At 44.1% G+C, this 14,663-nt stretch overlaps 9 protein-coding genes across 9 annotated transcripts; 4 read left to right on the top strand and 5 right to left on the bottom strand.

Annotated features, from left to right (window-relative positions):
- Positions 1 to 184: 184 nt before the first annotated feature.
- Positions 185 to 2,854, top strand: OGAPODRAFT_99103 (uncharacterized protein; the record flags this gene model as incomplete). Its single annotated transcript, XM_018358066.1, has 1 exon — positions 185 to 2,854. The coding sequence occupies one exon, from the start codon at positions 185 to 187 to the stop codon at positions 1,037 to 1,039; it is 855 nt and encodes a 284-aa protein (XP_018211247.1). The 3' UTR covers positions 1,040 to 2,854.
- On the bottom strand, positions 200 to 2,854 carry OGAPODRAFT_16078 (uncharacterized protein). Its single transcript, XM_018354159.1, has one exon. The coding sequence runs from the start codon at positions 2,816 to 2,818 to the stop codon at positions 1,100 to 1,102; it is 1,719 nt and encodes a 572-aa protein (XP_018211248.1). The 5' UTR covers positions 2,819 to 2,854; the 3' UTR covers positions 200 to 1,099.
- Positions 2,855 to 3,477: 623 nt separating this feature from the next.
- On the bottom strand, positions 3,478 to 4,854 carry OGAPODRAFT_16077 (uncharacterized protein). Its single transcript, XM_018354158.1, has one exon. It carries the CDS (start codon positions 4,787 to 4,789, stop codon positions 3,551 to 3,553), a length of 1,239 nt encoding a protein of 412 aa, XP_018211246.1. The 5' UTR covers positions 4,790 to 4,854; the 3' UTR covers positions 3,478 to 3,550.
- A 310-nt stretch (positions 4,855 to 5,164) lies between these two features.
- Positions 5,165 to 6,720, top strand: OGAPODRAFT_86869 (uncharacterized protein). Its single transcript, XM_018356851.1, has one exon. It carries the CDS (start codon positions 5,182 to 5,184, stop codon positions 6,664 to 6,666), a length of 1,485 nt encoding a protein of 494 aa, XP_018211245.1. The 5' UTR covers positions 5,165 to 5,181; the 3' UTR covers positions 6,667 to 6,720.
- A 75-nt stretch (positions 6,721 to 6,795) lies between these two features.
- On the bottom strand, positions 6,796 to 7,695 carry OGAPODRAFT_16075 (uncharacterized protein). Its single transcript, XM_018354157.1, has 2 exons — positions 7,225 to 7,695; positions 6,796 to 7,201 (listed from the first exon to the last, which is right to left on the bottom strand). Exons 1-2 carry the CDS (start codon positions 7,235 to 7,237, stop codon positions 7,029 to 7,031), a joined length of 186 nt encoding a protein of 61 aa, XP_018211244.1. The 5' UTR covers positions 7,238 to 7,695; the 3' UTR covers positions 6,796 to 7,028.
- Positions 7,696 to 8,435: 740 nt separating this feature from the next.
- OGAPODRAFT_47661 (uncharacterized protein) lies at positions 8,436 to 10,355 on the top strand (the record flags this gene model as incomplete). The annotated part of the gene is made up of 1 exon (XM_018355557.1): positions 8,436 to 10,355. The coding sequence occupies one exon, from the start codon at positions 8,436 to 8,438 to the stop codon at positions 10,353 to 10,355; it is 1,920 nt and encodes a 639-aa protein (XP_018211243.1).
- A 111-nt stretch (positions 10,356 to 10,466) lies between these two features.
- On the bottom strand, positions 10,467 to 12,540 carry OGAPODRAFT_16074 (RFT1 flippase). The gene has a single exon (XM_018354156.1). It carries the CDS (start codon positions 12,485 to 12,487, stop codon positions 10,940 to 10,942), a length of 1,548 nt encoding a protein of 515 aa, XP_018211242.1. The 5' UTR covers positions 12,488 to 12,540; the 3' UTR covers positions 10,467 to 10,939.
- A 120-nt stretch (positions 12,541 to 12,660) lies between these two features.
- Positions 12,661 to 13,593, bottom strand: OGAPODRAFT_16073 (uncharacterized protein; the record flags this gene model as incomplete). Its single annotated transcript, XM_018354155.1, has 1 exon — positions 12,661 to 13,593. One exon carries the CDS (start codon positions 13,588 to 13,590, stop codon positions 12,745 to 12,747), a length of 846 nt encoding a protein of 281 aa, XP_018211241.1. The 3' UTR covers positions 12,661 to 12,744.
- A 138-nt stretch (positions 13,594 to 13,731) lies between these two features.
- OGAPODRAFT_75904 (uncharacterized protein) lies at positions 13,732 to 14,662 on the top strand (the record flags this gene model as incomplete). The annotated part of the gene is made up of 1 exon (XM_018356101.1): positions 13,732 to 14,662. Exon 1 carries the CDS (start codon positions 13,781 to 13,783, stop codon positions 14,660 to 14,662), a length of 882 nt encoding a protein of 293 aa, XP_018211240.1. The 5' UTR covers positions 13,732 to 13,780.
- Position 14,663: the final 1 nt, after the last annotated feature.

Here is a 14,663-nt window from a genome sequence, read left to right as displayed (position 1 = left end):
TCCGCACACCATCTCAGAATTGGCAGAGTACACGGGCAATGGAAAATCATGTGACTTGTTAGTTTTCCAAAAAACCCTTACCGGTGTACGGGTGTATGAAGAGAGTTCAGTTGGACACCCGTGAACCTGCGAGACAGACTGGCTTTTAGTATATTAGTTACAGTGGCAAATAAATCTAACAAACATGTCCATCACAGAAATTGGGAGAAGATTCACCCACAAAACTCAATTCGAGGCAGAATTGGAAGAGGCTGCTTCAGACTACCAAAGAATACAACCATCGCTGAATTCCCTCGCTCCAAGTATATCAGTGCCTCCTATATCACAGCCAACAGCCTTCCTGAGAGCACACACCGACCATGACTCGAATCCAGATTGTAAGATCAAGATGGCCCACGGAACCACCACGCTGGCGTTCCGGTTCCAAGGAGGAATCATCGTGGCAGTCGATTCTAGGGCCACTGCCGGTAACTGGATCGCATCTCAAACCGTGAAGAAAGTCATTGAAATCAACCCAATGTTATTGGGAACTATGGCCGGTACAGCTTGCGACTGTCAGTATTGGGAGACGTGGCTGGGAACTCAATGTAGACTGCATGAGCTCAGAAACAAAGAACGAATTTCTGTTTGTGCTGCGTCAAAAATATTGTGCAATCTTGTTTACAGCTACAAAGGCATGGGTCTCGGAATGGGTACCATGATTTGCGGATACACCCCAAAAGAGGGACCTACTATCTACTATGTTGATTCCGATGGAACGAGGTTGAAGGGCGATTTGTTCTGTGTGGGTTCCGGTCAAACATTTGCCTATGGTGTGCTTGACACCAATTACAAGTGGGATTTGTCCGTCGAAGACGCTCTTTACTTGGGGAAAAGAGCCATTCTTGCTGCCGCTCACAGAGATGCATACTCGGGTGGATCTATTAATCTATACCACGTCACCGAAAATGGATGGGTGTTCCATGGCAATCACGACGTTGGCCCTCTCTTCTGGGAAATTAAAGAGAAGGAGAAATCCTTCAACAATGTTGAGGCCTAATTCATTGTATGTTGAATTACGAATACAACGCATATTCGCATATACAAGTATATGAATGTACTATTCAATTTTAGAGGATTTGGGGTCCGGTTCTTGGTTCTTGGTCGAGTCCGATGAGTCTAGCGGTCTTTTCCTTGAGTTCAGCTCTACCTCCCCCGAGTGCTGAGCAAGAAACTTGTCCAAATCCAATTCCTTCGAAGTGTCTTTATCGTGATCCATACTATCAAGCATTAGTTTCATATCCAAATCTTCCATGTCAGACTTAGGTTTTGCAACCGGTGCAACAGGAGGAGTTGGCTGCGAAAACTTCTGAAACTGTAGTTGTATGCTTTCGTTGTCAAATTGCGATTGCTTTTGTTGGACCGGTTTATTAATTGATCTCGAGCTGGAAGGTGCAACGGATAGTGGCTTCCCATAATATTGAGGTTTTCTAATCGAAGGGATTGGAGAAGAGGAGGAGGGGCCTGCTGAAGTGCTTGCTATTCCCGCCTGAGCTGAAGAAATGGACTTGATCGATCCCGAGGTGGCTAACGGTTTGGGGACGGGAGGAGAAGGCCTTGCAAATTGTTGGATGTTGGACCGCGCAGGAACAGGTTCAACAGGCTTGGAGACGGGCGGAGCTGGCGAGTTATCGGGAGGCGGAAGTCCTTTTTTCTTGGTTACCTGAATGGTAGCAGCGTTCAAAGCGGCGGAGAGAATCTTAGTGATATGTGCAGGGTTCTTGTCGATTAGTGTGACCAACGGGAAACCCTGGATTCCAGCATTTTTTGCGGCTTGGTTCACCTGTGCAATGGTCATCGCAAGGGCCTGGGTAAGAATTTGAGTGGTTGTTTCTTTATCGTACATTTTGCGGTCCTTGGTGAGTCTGATAAGTTCCTGCTGTAAATACGAAAGCGCTTTCTTTGTATCTCCAGACAATTTGGAGTTCGAAGACTCAGAATTGTTCGATTCAGGAGCAGGGGAAGTCGATGATGAGTACGACTCGGGGCGAGCTGGTTGTTGTTGGAACTGCTGTGACAGGGTTTGTAAGTGCTGTGTGGCCTTGATGTTGGCGAGCTCTATTTGTTTTCGTTTCAGACGTTCTTTTTCAGCGAAATACTCTTCATCGAGACCCCATAGCCAACCTTTTCCTTCCTTGCACACCTTGCGAAAAGACTTGTTCAAAGACAGATTGTGTCTAACCGAACTTTGCCAACCATCTGGACAGTAATAATAGTAAGGGTACAATTCTTGAATTCCTTTGTAGATTTCCGAAAGAGACATGCCCCGTTCTGTTCCTTTCTGTCGCAAACATTCGGCAATAAGCGTTGAGTAGGAAAAGTTGGGCTTTGTCCGGTACTCTTCAGGAATCTCCTCGGGCTTGTAGACTTTCTTGACTGCTTTAAATGGTTTTTTCAACTTATCCTTTGCCGACTGAAGAGACTGTTGTGCGCGTCCGGCCGCAGATAAAGCATTCATACTATCCATCGAGGAAACCTGGCTTCCATTTCGCGCAGCAGCAGCAGCGGCCGCTTCCTCACGTTTGACCACAGAAGCCTCCGCGTTCGCTCTCAATTCATTGACAAAATCATCACCCAATTTGAGGACTGTCGAGGACTTGTTATCGTTCACTTTCGGATGTTGCGGAGTCGACGAGCCTTCTCGCGAGCTTCCACTGCTAGTAGCATGGTTATTAGAGAATGAAGTTTTCAAGCTGACTGCATCTGAAGGATTTATAGGTTTGATTTGTTTTCCATTTTTGGAATCAGTAACAGTCTCATCCGTTGGAAGGATAAACATGAACCTCGTCTCTCCTATTTGTATTCTAGTCTTATCTTTGAGTGGTAAGGTTACCCCGTTTTCAACAAATATGTCGTCGACAAAAGCGCCATTTCTACCAACAACGGAAAGCTCAAATCTCTGGTTGCCGAAATTGTAAAATATCTTTGCATGTCTTCTGGAAATAGCTTTCTGCTGGCCCAGATGAATGTCGAGCGAGTCGGTACTAGTGTCACCTTCGACTAGTCTTCCAAGTAAAATCTGCATGGTTTGTACGTAGAAGGTGAAATTCTCAAAATCCAGCATAGCGTACGCTTGGATATGATCTGATCCCTCCCCATGCTCAAAAGATTTTCCCCTGGAGGACTGCATTGCCATGGGAAACTGTAAACTAGAGTCAATACCTTGGGACTGTTTCGCTGAAGAGGCGGTAGAATCATTGCAATCGCTTAATGCATCATCTCCTGAAATTGTTGATGTCATATTTGAAATTATCCTTGGTTATAGTTCTATAGTCCCATCGAACAGCCTCTATAAAATCTTGATTCCGAGAAACACAAAAACACAAAAGCGCGTGTAAAAGTGCAATCACTCCGTTAATTAAAGAGCTTTGAAATCTTGATAAATGATGCGAGATACAACAACACTTGTGACAAGGTATATAAATTATTTTTTTTTTCCTCAATTCAAAATTTTCATATCCACTACTCGCCGATCGACGCGACTCCGAGATTAGATTCGTTGATAACGTATTCAACTATGTAATGGAAGAAGCTCCTCCAATGTGCACCTTTTCACCAATATAAGATTCAGAATCTCCTGCACTTGAGAATTTCCCGTCATTCTGTTCAGTTCCTCTCTAGTTAACAGTTCAAGTACCTTTCCTTCCTTGACTAAAGTGATAAGATAGTAGGGATCGTAATCATAACCATGGTATGGAGCGCTACCTGTAGCTGCATGTAATAAAACCAAGCCCGAACTATAGAGGTCCGTGCTGAAGTCTGGAATCTTGTTTTGATCCTTGAGCAATTCTGGGGCAGTGAATTGCAGAGTCATTTCCGGCTGTTCATGTATGTCCACAATTTTAGCGGAAGACGTAAAGTCAATGAGTTTAAAAGCTGGTTCAGAAATGGATAAGTTCTCCACCAAGATATTGTCAGTTTTAATGTCACAGTGAACGGCTTCGAGGTCTCTCAGGACTTGGAGCACGTCCAGTAAAAAGTTGAATAAACAAAACCAGTTTTTTAGGCCAATTGCTGGTTCGTATGCATTGGTTAACTCGCGCCTTTCGTTTATAAATCTGAATAGATCTGTATCGGAGTTTTTCAATAGAAGACAAGGGAGTAAGTCTGTTTTCTTGAGCATGGGGAACTGTGTTTTGTCCAGATAGTACAATCCATATGCATCGACAAATGGAAATGGCTTATCACCATATTTCCGGTACCATGTGTTATCTCTATAATCTCTTAAAAGAAGCAAAAACTCTGTCTCCTTCTCAATGAGTTTGACTTTATTTTTGGCGGTGGGGATCTTGATAGCAAATTGCATAGCCATGTTTTTAGTTTCTCTCGTTGAAAGGGTAGCCAAATGCACATACGAGTTGGATCCTTTGCCAAGAAGACTATCGAGCTTGATTTCGAAGACTGTCGAAGAGAGTACAAAGTCTTCCAGCGATTTGGATTTTAATTTATATGGGGTGAGGGATTTCGTGCTCGATGGCGTTTTTGGTACACCGATATAATGTTTGGGAATCTGCGGCCTGGTATCAAGAATATTCGTAAGAACTTGTGAGCTATCAAATTTCTGAGATGAAGGTGAGGTTGGCGAATTGTAATACGGCTCCGTTGTTCCCGTCGTGCTGACATTCGTGGTATCAACTGTGATTGAGTCTGTTCCAAGACAGGACATAGAAGTGCTGGATGATGATTTTGTGTCTTCAAAGGTAGCTGACGATACCTCACATACCGGGGTATAGGGCGGTGTTTGAGACATGGCTATTTTAGAAACATGTATTAGGCCCAGCAAACGTGTCTAGTTTTTGCCTATAAGTGATGACCGTCAAATTTGCAATAGCTTCCTTCAAATGCGGAGCTCAACTGCTATTTCTATTTCACAATTCAAAATGTAAGCAACTAAAGGGGTTTCCTTGTCACAATTTTTTTGTAGCGCATCCAAATTCGGGAGATTTACACTGCCGAGAAAAGAAGTTATCGTACCGCCTAATAAAAACGCAAGAGCGATAAAAAGACAAAATTTTGCCGGCTGTGCGACTTGAAGAAAAAAAATGAATTAAGGCTGTGTAGAGACGGGGACTGAAAAGTTGGGCTGATTTTATGAAACCTCTAAAATCCTTTCAAATTATAATCAGTAATTCTCATTTCTTGATGTCCTTGTGTCGAAGTCAATTTTTCTTTGTGAAGAACACTTCATTACTTAGCGTGGGGCTTAAGGGCAGCACAGGCAAGCAACTGTCGCGCCTTCTAGGCAAAAGTCAGCCCACGCCGAAGAACAGTGTGTTGGGGTCAAGCTTTTTCAAGACGTCTCCTCCGTCGATCACATCAAAGATTTACGGTATGAAACACACCAATGGACAGTCTCTGTTCACCCAAAAGAGACCCTTCAGCACCACGAAGACCATTTGGGAAGAAGCAAAAGTGGTCAAAAAATCCAAGTGGCCCGCTAATTCGAATATCAAACTGGGTTACTTGTGCATAGGAACTTCGGTTCTGGTGTTTGCAATCGTTATTCTTGGAGGACTTACAAGGTTGACTGAGTCCGGTTTATCGATTACTGAATGGAAACCCGTGACAGGTGCCATTCCTCCAATGTCGCAGGAGGACTGGGAAGAAGAGTTCCGCAAATACCAAGACTCTCCTGAGTTCAAATTGCTGAACTCGCACATCACGCTAGAGGAATTTAAGTTTATTTTCTTGATGGAGTGGTCTCACCGCTTGTTAGGAAGAATCATTGGAATGGTGTTTGTTCTTCCAACTCTTTATTTCATAGCCCGCAGACAAGTTTCACCACCAGTCGCATTCAAACTTCTAGGCATTTGTGCTCTAATTGGCCTTCAAGGTGCTATTGGATGGTGGATGGTGTACTCAGGAATCGACGAGAAACTTCTTGAGGAGCGCAGATCGAAGCCAACTGTCTCGCAATATAGACTGACTGCCCATTTGGCTGCTGCATTTTTGGTGTATTGCACTATGATCTCCACAGGTTTTGGAATTCTGAGAGACCATGCTATCATGAAGGACCCGCAAACTTACCTCGAGATTTTCCAAAAGATCCAGTCACCATCGCTCAAGCTGTTTCGCCGGTTAAGTAAAGGACTGCTCGGTTTGGTCTTTTTAACAGCCATGTCAGGAGCCATGGTTGCAGGGTTGGATGCAGGCCTAATTTACAACACGTTCCCTCACATGGGAGACGACTACATCCCATCGATGAATGAACTCATGTCTCCAGTCTTTTCGAGACTTGCTGACCAATCGGATTTGTTCTGGAGAAACATGTTTGAAAACCCAGCTACGGTGCAATTAAATCACCGTATACTCGCCATCACTACTTTCTGTTCCGTGTTTGCTCTTCACATGTACTCTCATAAAATCAGGTCAATTATCCCAAGGCATGCCTACAAATGGCTCAACATCTCAATGGGATTGGTCTCGCTCCAGTTGACACTTGGAATTTGTACGTTATTATGGTTAGTTCCAACAGAGCTGGCAGCAGCACACCAGGGAGGTGCTCTGGCCCTTCTCACCGGTGTCTTGATGACTGTGTGTCACTTAAAGAAACCTTCTAGAACAAACCTGATGCTGCTGAAGAACTTTCTCCACAAAGCGAAGGCCAACAATGTTGCTTTGAAATAAGTCTTTGTATATCATACGTTATAACCTGTACATACGAACTACTTCTGTCATTTTAAATATTGGCCTCAGCCGAAAAAATGTGTAGAAATCCAACATCAAAAATATTGTGCGATATACGCAAGAGACTAAAGAATGCTATTTTTCTCATTCTTCAAGACCCTGGTGGACCAGGAGGTAAGTTATACCCGGAAGAAGCTAGAGAAGCTAACAATCAGATCACTGTTGAAGTAGGTGGGACAATATTGGTTACTAACTTTTAGCTAAAAAACGACGTTGAAATAAAAGGTACTCTCAAATCCATTGACCAATACCTCAATCTGAAGCTGGACAACATCTCCGCGAACACAGCAAAATATCCTCATCTAATAGCAGTGCGCAATTTGTTCATCAGAGGCTCGAACATCAGATACATTCACATAAATCCAAGCCTGGTTGATACCAACCTTTTGCAAGATGCCAGTAGAAGGGAGGCCATGGCTAGCGCAGGTGACAAGATTGGAGGAAAATGAAGGGTGCAGATAGAGACAGATAAGTGCTAAAAAACGGATTTTCCATTACTATTTATGTACATTATTAGCCGGATTTTCCATACAAAATGTCAGGACATTGCGCTCTCTTATGTCCTTGTTTCATGCAGTATGAGCATGTCATTTTTTTGCTTTTTCGTGTAGCCATTGTCGTCTTTTTTGAGCTCAAATTTGGCATCACAGGCATATCGCATTGACTATGTTCTGTGGACTGTAGTTTGACCTTGTTTGGCAGGAGAATATAATCTGTTTGTTTTTTTTCATCATACAGCAACGACTTGCAATCTGGACAACGAAATTCCTTGATTTTGACCACGCTCTCAGCAGCGTTCTGTCCACCCTGAATGATTTCAAGATTTTTTAGCTTCTCCAGATATCGATCCAGGTCGCCTATTTTTTCTTTGTAAGCAGTCTTCAGCTGGTCGAGCTCCCGCTCTTTGTGTACTATTCTCTCTGCAAGTGCTCTAATTGCTTCATTTGCGGTCGCTAGTTGGTCAGCCTGATTATTCATATGATGGCCCAAAAATTACGTATTAATATTTTCTTCACATGAATGTCAACCTGAACTCCAAACAAGCCCGATCGCTCAATATATATGAGTCCAGTGCAGGATATTATACCATGGGAAGGTCACTCAAATATAAACTGAATGATCCAGAGGCACTGGTAGACTTTGAAGGATTGCCTCGTCTGAAAGACGGTGTTGATAAAGAGAAATACAAAACTCCTGTGGGCTACATTTCTAAAGGGCGAGCCATCGCTCCAGACGAGCTTCTGTATGGTGTTTTCAACGTGAATCCTGATGATTTGAAGTATTTGACACGAGAGGAAATCAAGGGACACACTGGCGTTGATCTTCCATCGTCTGAGTTACTAAAATCTCTGCATTATTATTTCGCTGAACGTATCCAGAACGACCCAACTATTGCTGATAGCCAGAAGGACACACTGTTCACGCGCTTCTGTGACGAATCTGCTTTGCTGGCGATGGGTGTCCTGGTTGAAAAATGGATTAACGACTTTGTGGGACAGCGAGGGGATATCCACAAGCACTTCATGGAGCTGGACGAGGTGGAAGATTTGACAGATGTTCTGAAGCGGAAAAGACGTTTGGATTATTATCGCAGGAAGAGACTGAGAAGACATCCTGATCCTGATGTAAGTCGATCGACCTGAGCGACCGCTCGACCAAAAATTTTTATGGAAAAAATATTTCAGAGAGCTCGTCTATACAGTACACTAATGGGGAAAAGAAAGGGCAATAAGACCGGTGCTCAGACTGGAACCCGCGAGAACAGAGGTTATTGGAAGGAGATAGAGCGGAAAAATGATCAATGGGAGAGATATTATAGGGCTCAGAGTCTGATCCCAGAGGAAGAGTTTGACCTGTTCAAGACGACCTGTCAGCAAGATCTACCGCTCACCTTCAGAATTACCGGCTTCAAGAAACATGCGAATGAAATTTCCGAGCTCTTCACCACTAAACATATGCCAAATCTGACCAATGCAAATGATGAGAACTCCAAGCCTCCATTTCCGTTTCCTTGGTACCCTGGAAAGTTGGGTTTCCAAATAGATTTGCCTAAATCTGTCGTGAAAAAAAACCCCTTGTACGCATCAACTCAGAAATTCCTTGTTGTCGAAACAGAGGTAGGTAACATCTCCAGACAGGAGGCCGTCTCAATGATTCCTCCTTTATTTTTGGAGGTGCAACCGCACCATTACGTGTTGGACATGTGTGCAGCTCCCGGCTCCAAGACGGCTCAATTAATTGAAGCTTTGCATAACGAAGGAGTCCACGCGCCTGGATTCATTGTTGCAAACGATTCGGACTACAAACGGTCTCATATGCTTGTTCATCAAGTGAAACGACTCAACTCCCCGAATCTGGTGGTTGTCAACCATGATGCCCAGCTGTTCCCCAAAATGAAGCTAACCCCAGAAGGCGATTATGTTAAATTCGACAGAATACTGTGTGATGTCCCTTGTACCGGAGATGGTACCATGAGAAAGAACTTGACTGTCTGGAAAGATTGGAGAATAGGAAACGCTTTGGGACTGCACTCACTGCAACTGAATATTCTGATGAGAGGATTACAGCTTCTCAGAAAAGGGGGTAGGCTTGTTTACTCGACCTGTTCCTTGAATCCAATCGAAAACGAAGCCGTTGTTTCTGCTGCTTTGAGCAAGTGGGGCGGAAAAGTGAAAATTGTTAACTGTGATAACATGCTGATAGGACTCAAAAGACGTCCCGGAGTGTCCCATTGGAAAGTTTTTGGTAAGGACTGGGAAGAGAGAAGTAAAGAAGACATTCATGAAGGTCTTCCCAACAGTGTCTTCCCTCCATCTGCAGAGGAGGCTAACACATTCAATTTGCAGGACTGTATGAGAGTGTATCCGCATGATCAAAACACAGGAGGCTTCTTTATTACTGTTTTAGAGAAAGTTAACCCAGATGAGGATAAAAAAGACGAGGACGAAGAACCTGCTGCCAAGAAACCCAGATTGGAAAGCAGCAACGAGGGCGAGAAAAAAATTGATGCTGTGAAGAAAGAAAGATTACCAAGGGACGCCAACGAAGAACCATTTGTGTTTTTGGACAAAGACAATACAGAGCTCAAGAAATGCTGGGACTTTTACGAGGTGAAGGACACGTTTCCAAAGGACAGCATGCTAGTCAGAAATGGCACAGGTGAGCCGCTGAGATCCATTTATTTTGTCTCCCCAATAGTGAAAAACATTATTCAAACGAACGAAGCCAAACTCAAGTTGATTTACGCAGGAGTCAAAGTTTTCGTTTCGCAAAGAGCAGAGTACTCACAACAATCATGTCCTTGGAGAGTCCAATACGAAGCTATGCCTATTTTGAAGGACCATTTGGGAAGCAGTAGAACATTCGAGATCAATTTAGACCTTCTGAAGATTCTTTTGAGCGAAACATTCCCTAACGTGAATAAGATTAGAGAGGACAAAGTAGATCCAGAATTTATCGAAAAAATCACCGACTTTCCTGAAGGATGCTTCTTCGTCAGAGTGAAAAGAGGTCAAGATAAAGAGGATATGTATTTGCCTCTCTGGAAAGGACGCTCCAATTTCAACCTGATGGTCAACAAGCATGAGACTCATGAGCTATTATATAGATTATTTGGCGTTGAGAACTAATACACAAAAAAGATTTCTGCGTTTTAGTTACACATGCTATTTTTTGTAAAGTCTTGTGCACATTTTTTTAGAATATTTATTAGAAACCTCTAGCTTGTTCCACATATATCAATTGCTCTAATGATAGGAAGCAGGTCAGACCAAGTTCCCTACTCTAACTTCAAGAAGCTAGGGCTTGGTGCTGCTACTTCTGGATCATTATACTACATATCGCCGCAGTTTGTGGAAACAGCATTCTCGAAGATGTTCTCTAAGGCAACGTTCTTTAATATATGCGTGATTCTTTTTATTTATTACTCACGCACTAGATATCAAACGTCCACAGTCATAAACATCGCCAAGCTCACGATTCAGAGCATGAGAAGATGTATAAGAATTCGCCAGTTCCAGTCAATGTTGGTGAGACTGCCAACTTTCGATTACAGAGCGGCAACAATAGTCAATAACAAGTGCCTCATTTGTTTGGATGACTTGATAACTCAGGATACAGTGTTGTTAGGCTGTCGGCATGTGTTTCACCAGGACTGTTTTGGAACGTGGTATAATCGCTGCAACACTTGTCCGTACTGTCGGAGCAGGGTTCGCTAATAGTCATTGCTAGATAATAAATTTTTGCTTTCGATCATAACGATAAAGGCCAAGGCAACAAGTCCGAGTCCAAGATCCTGACCAAACTGGATCGCAGTGACCGTATCTCCTGCAATGACTTTGTTTTGAATGGCGACTATTACAGCACAAAATGCCCAGAAGTAAAGGAATTTGGTGTAATTTTGGCCTTTGAAGCTGAGGAAAGGTTTGACTTCAAACGCGCAAAATAGAATCCGAGTAAGCATGTTGATAGAGTTCGCCAAAATCAGACCTACAAGTCCAAGCTGAAACCGTTTGATGAAGAAGGCGGACGTCAGATAGAAACACGCGGAATTGACGAACATTAGTCGCGAGTACAGACTCACGTGATGTGGATCTGTATAGACCGAGTTGAAGAGCGCTTCGAGTATACCATTCATGGATAGTAGAGGGAGGTAATACCAGTAGATTTTGAAAACCTCGACAAGCTTTTCAGGGTCTGCCATGTTTGGAAATGCGTGATGGACGAGGAATGAGGTATTTCGAGGAGCAAATAAAAGTAGCAAAGTCAACATGTAGATGTAAACGGTTGCCACTTTGTAAACGTTGTTGTTAAGGCTTGACCGCTTGCATGATTCTGACTGGTTCGAGGCAAAAAGCTTTGCTGTGTTCATTCTGACGGTTTCCTCGATTGGCTGGAACAACAATCGTGCCATCAATGATCCATAGTTGAGAACGATAGCGTAGTATCCCTGATCAACAATCGGAAAGAATTGATTGAGCACAAATCGGTCACCCTCGGTGAGAAATTGTTTGAATATTTGTTGAAGAAAAAGCGAGCACAGATAATTCCATGTGGATGGCTCGAGGAAGGCACCTGTAGACGAGACGCGAGGCCAAGCGAGCCTAAATCTCGAATAGCATACAAATATAGTGAGCGAGTAAAAGAATTGTGCAAGGATGTAAGCAACCACGAAAGTGGCATCTTTCCCGGCTTTCATGCGAACGTTCATTACGATGGAAAACTGAACCACACATTTGACAAAGGAGGCAAAACTTTCAATCTTTGCTCTTTTTGTAACATTCAATTTTGTCTGGTTAGCGTTGTAGTAAGGCTCGCTGAGGATTTCCAGCACCATTGAGGCTATTATAGCAACTAGACAGAGCTGATAGTGCCACGAGTGCAGAAAAAGGCCACCAAAACCAAGTTGCCAATACACAAAGGGACCAACAATAATAGCACACAAAACCAATGGCAAGTAGGAAAAGTTCACCAGGAGTTGGTCGTAGTCCTGCAATTCAGTATTCATAGCCTGCACCGCTAGCCTAACCGGCTCTCTGCTGATAAAGAGTACAGTGTTGATCACAAATTCGATGAGGCTGCAAAGTCCTAGACCCGTAGGTGCGACATGTTGAATCAGCATTTGGTTCATTGCAAATGTCATGAGCTTGATTAATGTTTGCCCTGCAATTAGTATACAGGCTGCGCGGGTCAGGTCAAAACCAGCAACAGACTCTCCCTTTTTCGCAGACCTCAAATTGTTTGCAGTCTCAGGATTAGTCATAGTATTCATAGCGAGTCTGATCAACTTGATTGTTGGCAGCCATCAAAAGTGACAAAAATTGGCACAGGGGAGGAAAAAGCTGTTCCCGTGAAGTTTGAATCAGATCAAGCTTATGTTTATCTGTTCACAATTTCTTTTCCACTGGGAGCCCCATGTTTTGCTTGCACAGCCGAAAAATAGGTTTAACTATACAAGATAAATAGAGAAGTATATATAACAACAGCTGGAGATGATCTCCCTAGATTACAAACAGTCTCTTAGAAGCCTCCCTGGTAGCGATACAGAACATTTTCACCATGATGGCCGTTCGCTAAGGACGCCAGCTCCTCGCTCTCAGAAACTGCTTCAGGCACATTGTCGTTCAAGCTCAAAGACAGAGTGGCGTCGTCTGTGGTGGCAATCACCTTCTCTGTACCTTCGAGTTTAGCATGATCACTGTGTTTTAAAACGGCGGAAGAACCAATTTCTGCCGACCGAGCATTCTTCAGCGGTGAAACTCCTATGCCATTATCGTCTTCGTGTGTGTTATGGTATTGAGGGTTATGAGGGTAGTGTGAGTGATCTCCGTAATCCTGCTCATACAGCTGCTGCATATACTCGTTGTCTTCGAACTGCGATTTCTGTTCCTCTTTGCTCTCTGAGTCGTCAACTGGGTACTCCAGATAGTCATCCTCGTCCTTTTTGACGCTGTTGTCCCCATCCTCTTCCACGTCGTCGTCCTGGTCAACCATCTCACCCATCGAACCGTTTTTCTTGCTCACTTTCTTCCTTTTGATTTCTCCACGTTCCTGTTTGAGCGCTTGCTGTTCTCTATACTTTGCCAAATAAATCTTAAGCACTTCGCTGTAATTTTCAAAACCCAGATTCGTCATCGAATACAAAATGTCCTCTCCGTTGATAGTCTTGCGCTTTTCCATCAAACACTTGTCGCTGGCCTCACTGGTGATAAAGGAGATGAATTCAGAGACACACTCCTGCATACACTCTTTCGCATCTTTCGACACCTTTGCCGTAGTTGGCAACGTGTTCTTCATTAATCGTGCAACGTTTGCAATTGGAAGCCATCTGTCCTGCTCGCGAAGTTCGAAATCTTGCGACGACATGATGTGGGGTGGAAGTCTCTGGAGAAAGACTTTCTGAACGATTTTTTATCAATTACGGCCTGTCGCGTCGATCGGCGTGCGACGTGGAAAAAAGTGCAATAATTTGATAACGGTGTTTATGTCTGACCACGAGAGCAACAGCGACATCGAGGAGGTGAAAGAGGTTTCACCGCCAGTTACCAACCGTCAGATGAGTGCGGATGAGATGCAACGACTTGCTGAAGAGCGGACCAGAATAAGAGCACAACTGCGCGCCTTTTCGCAAGCCAATCAGCCGCCTTCCGAGGAGGTGGTACCACAGGCTGTTGGCGAGGACGGCGTCCCGCTGGACATGAAGAAAGGTATGGAGTATCTTCAGGAGCCGCTAGAGGAGTACAAGGAGGTGGAACTGGCAGAAAAGCTGCTGAAGAGGAAACGCGAGGAGGACGAAGGAATTCGTGGCGAAAGCGATGGTGAGGACTTTGAGGACCTGTTGGACATGTTTGGAATCGATGCCGAGGAAATCTCAATCAATATGAACCTTAATCAGCGACAACAGTTACTGCTGGAAAATATGGACGCCGAGCAGATTAATCGATACGAGTATTTCCGAAGAACCAACCTGAACACGGGAGGTATCAAAAAACTGGTCAACATGGCCATTGGCTACAATGTGGGAACGGATTTTGCAAAGATTCTGGCTGGTGTTGGGAAAGTGTTTGTGGGAGAGGTTGTTGAGAAGGCAAAGGAAGTACAGAAACGGCAAAATCATGCTCGTGTCGAGGAACAACTAGAGTACAAGCGCGAACTGAAACGGTATGAGACTGAGCTGGCAGAGCTTGAGAACGAGCTCAAGAGACGTAAATTGAACAACGAAAGCACTGACGACCTGCCTCAGCTGACCGACATACCCCGTCCTGACGGCCCTGCTGCCACGTTCGAAAACTACAGAGTCAAGATCCCTGATGACAGGGACCAGCTCACGCCAGACCACATCCGCGAAGCATGGCGTCTGTTGATAGAAGAAAATCACACCGTTTTGCAACCCCGGTGGAGAAAGCAAGGCGGTGGAGATGGGTGGCTATTCCGCTAGG

This window comes from Ogataea polymorpha (genome assembly GCF_001664045.1).
Source record: "Ogataea polymorpha strain NCYC 495 leu1.1 chromosome Unknown OGAPOscaffold_3, whole genome shotgun sequence".
Classification (NCBI taxonomy): domain Eukaryota; kingdom Fungi; phylum Ascomycota; class Pichiomycetes; order Pichiales; family Pichiaceae; genus Ogataea; species Ogataea polymorpha.
This window is presented reverse-complemented; position numbering and strand designations above follow the sequence as displayed.

Excerpts from the sequence above, each read along its gene's own strand:
- OGAPODRAFT_16078 (XM_018354159.1), bottom strand. The coding sequence starts at position 2,818 with ATGTTTATCCTTCCAACGGATGAGACTGTTACTGATTCCAAAAATGGA.
- OGAPODRAFT_16077 (XM_018354158.1), bottom strand. The coding sequence starts at position 4,789 with ATGTCTCAAACACCGCCCTATACCCCGGTATGTGAGGTATCGTCAGCT.
- OGAPODRAFT_86869 (XM_018356851.1), top strand. The coding sequence starts at position 5,182 with ATGTCCTTGTGTCGAAGTCAATTTTTCTTTGTGAAGAACACTTCATTA.
- OGAPODRAFT_16074 (XM_018354156.1), bottom strand. The coding sequence starts at position 12,487 with ATGACTAATCCTGAGACTGCAAACAATTTGAGGTCTGCGAAAAAGGGA.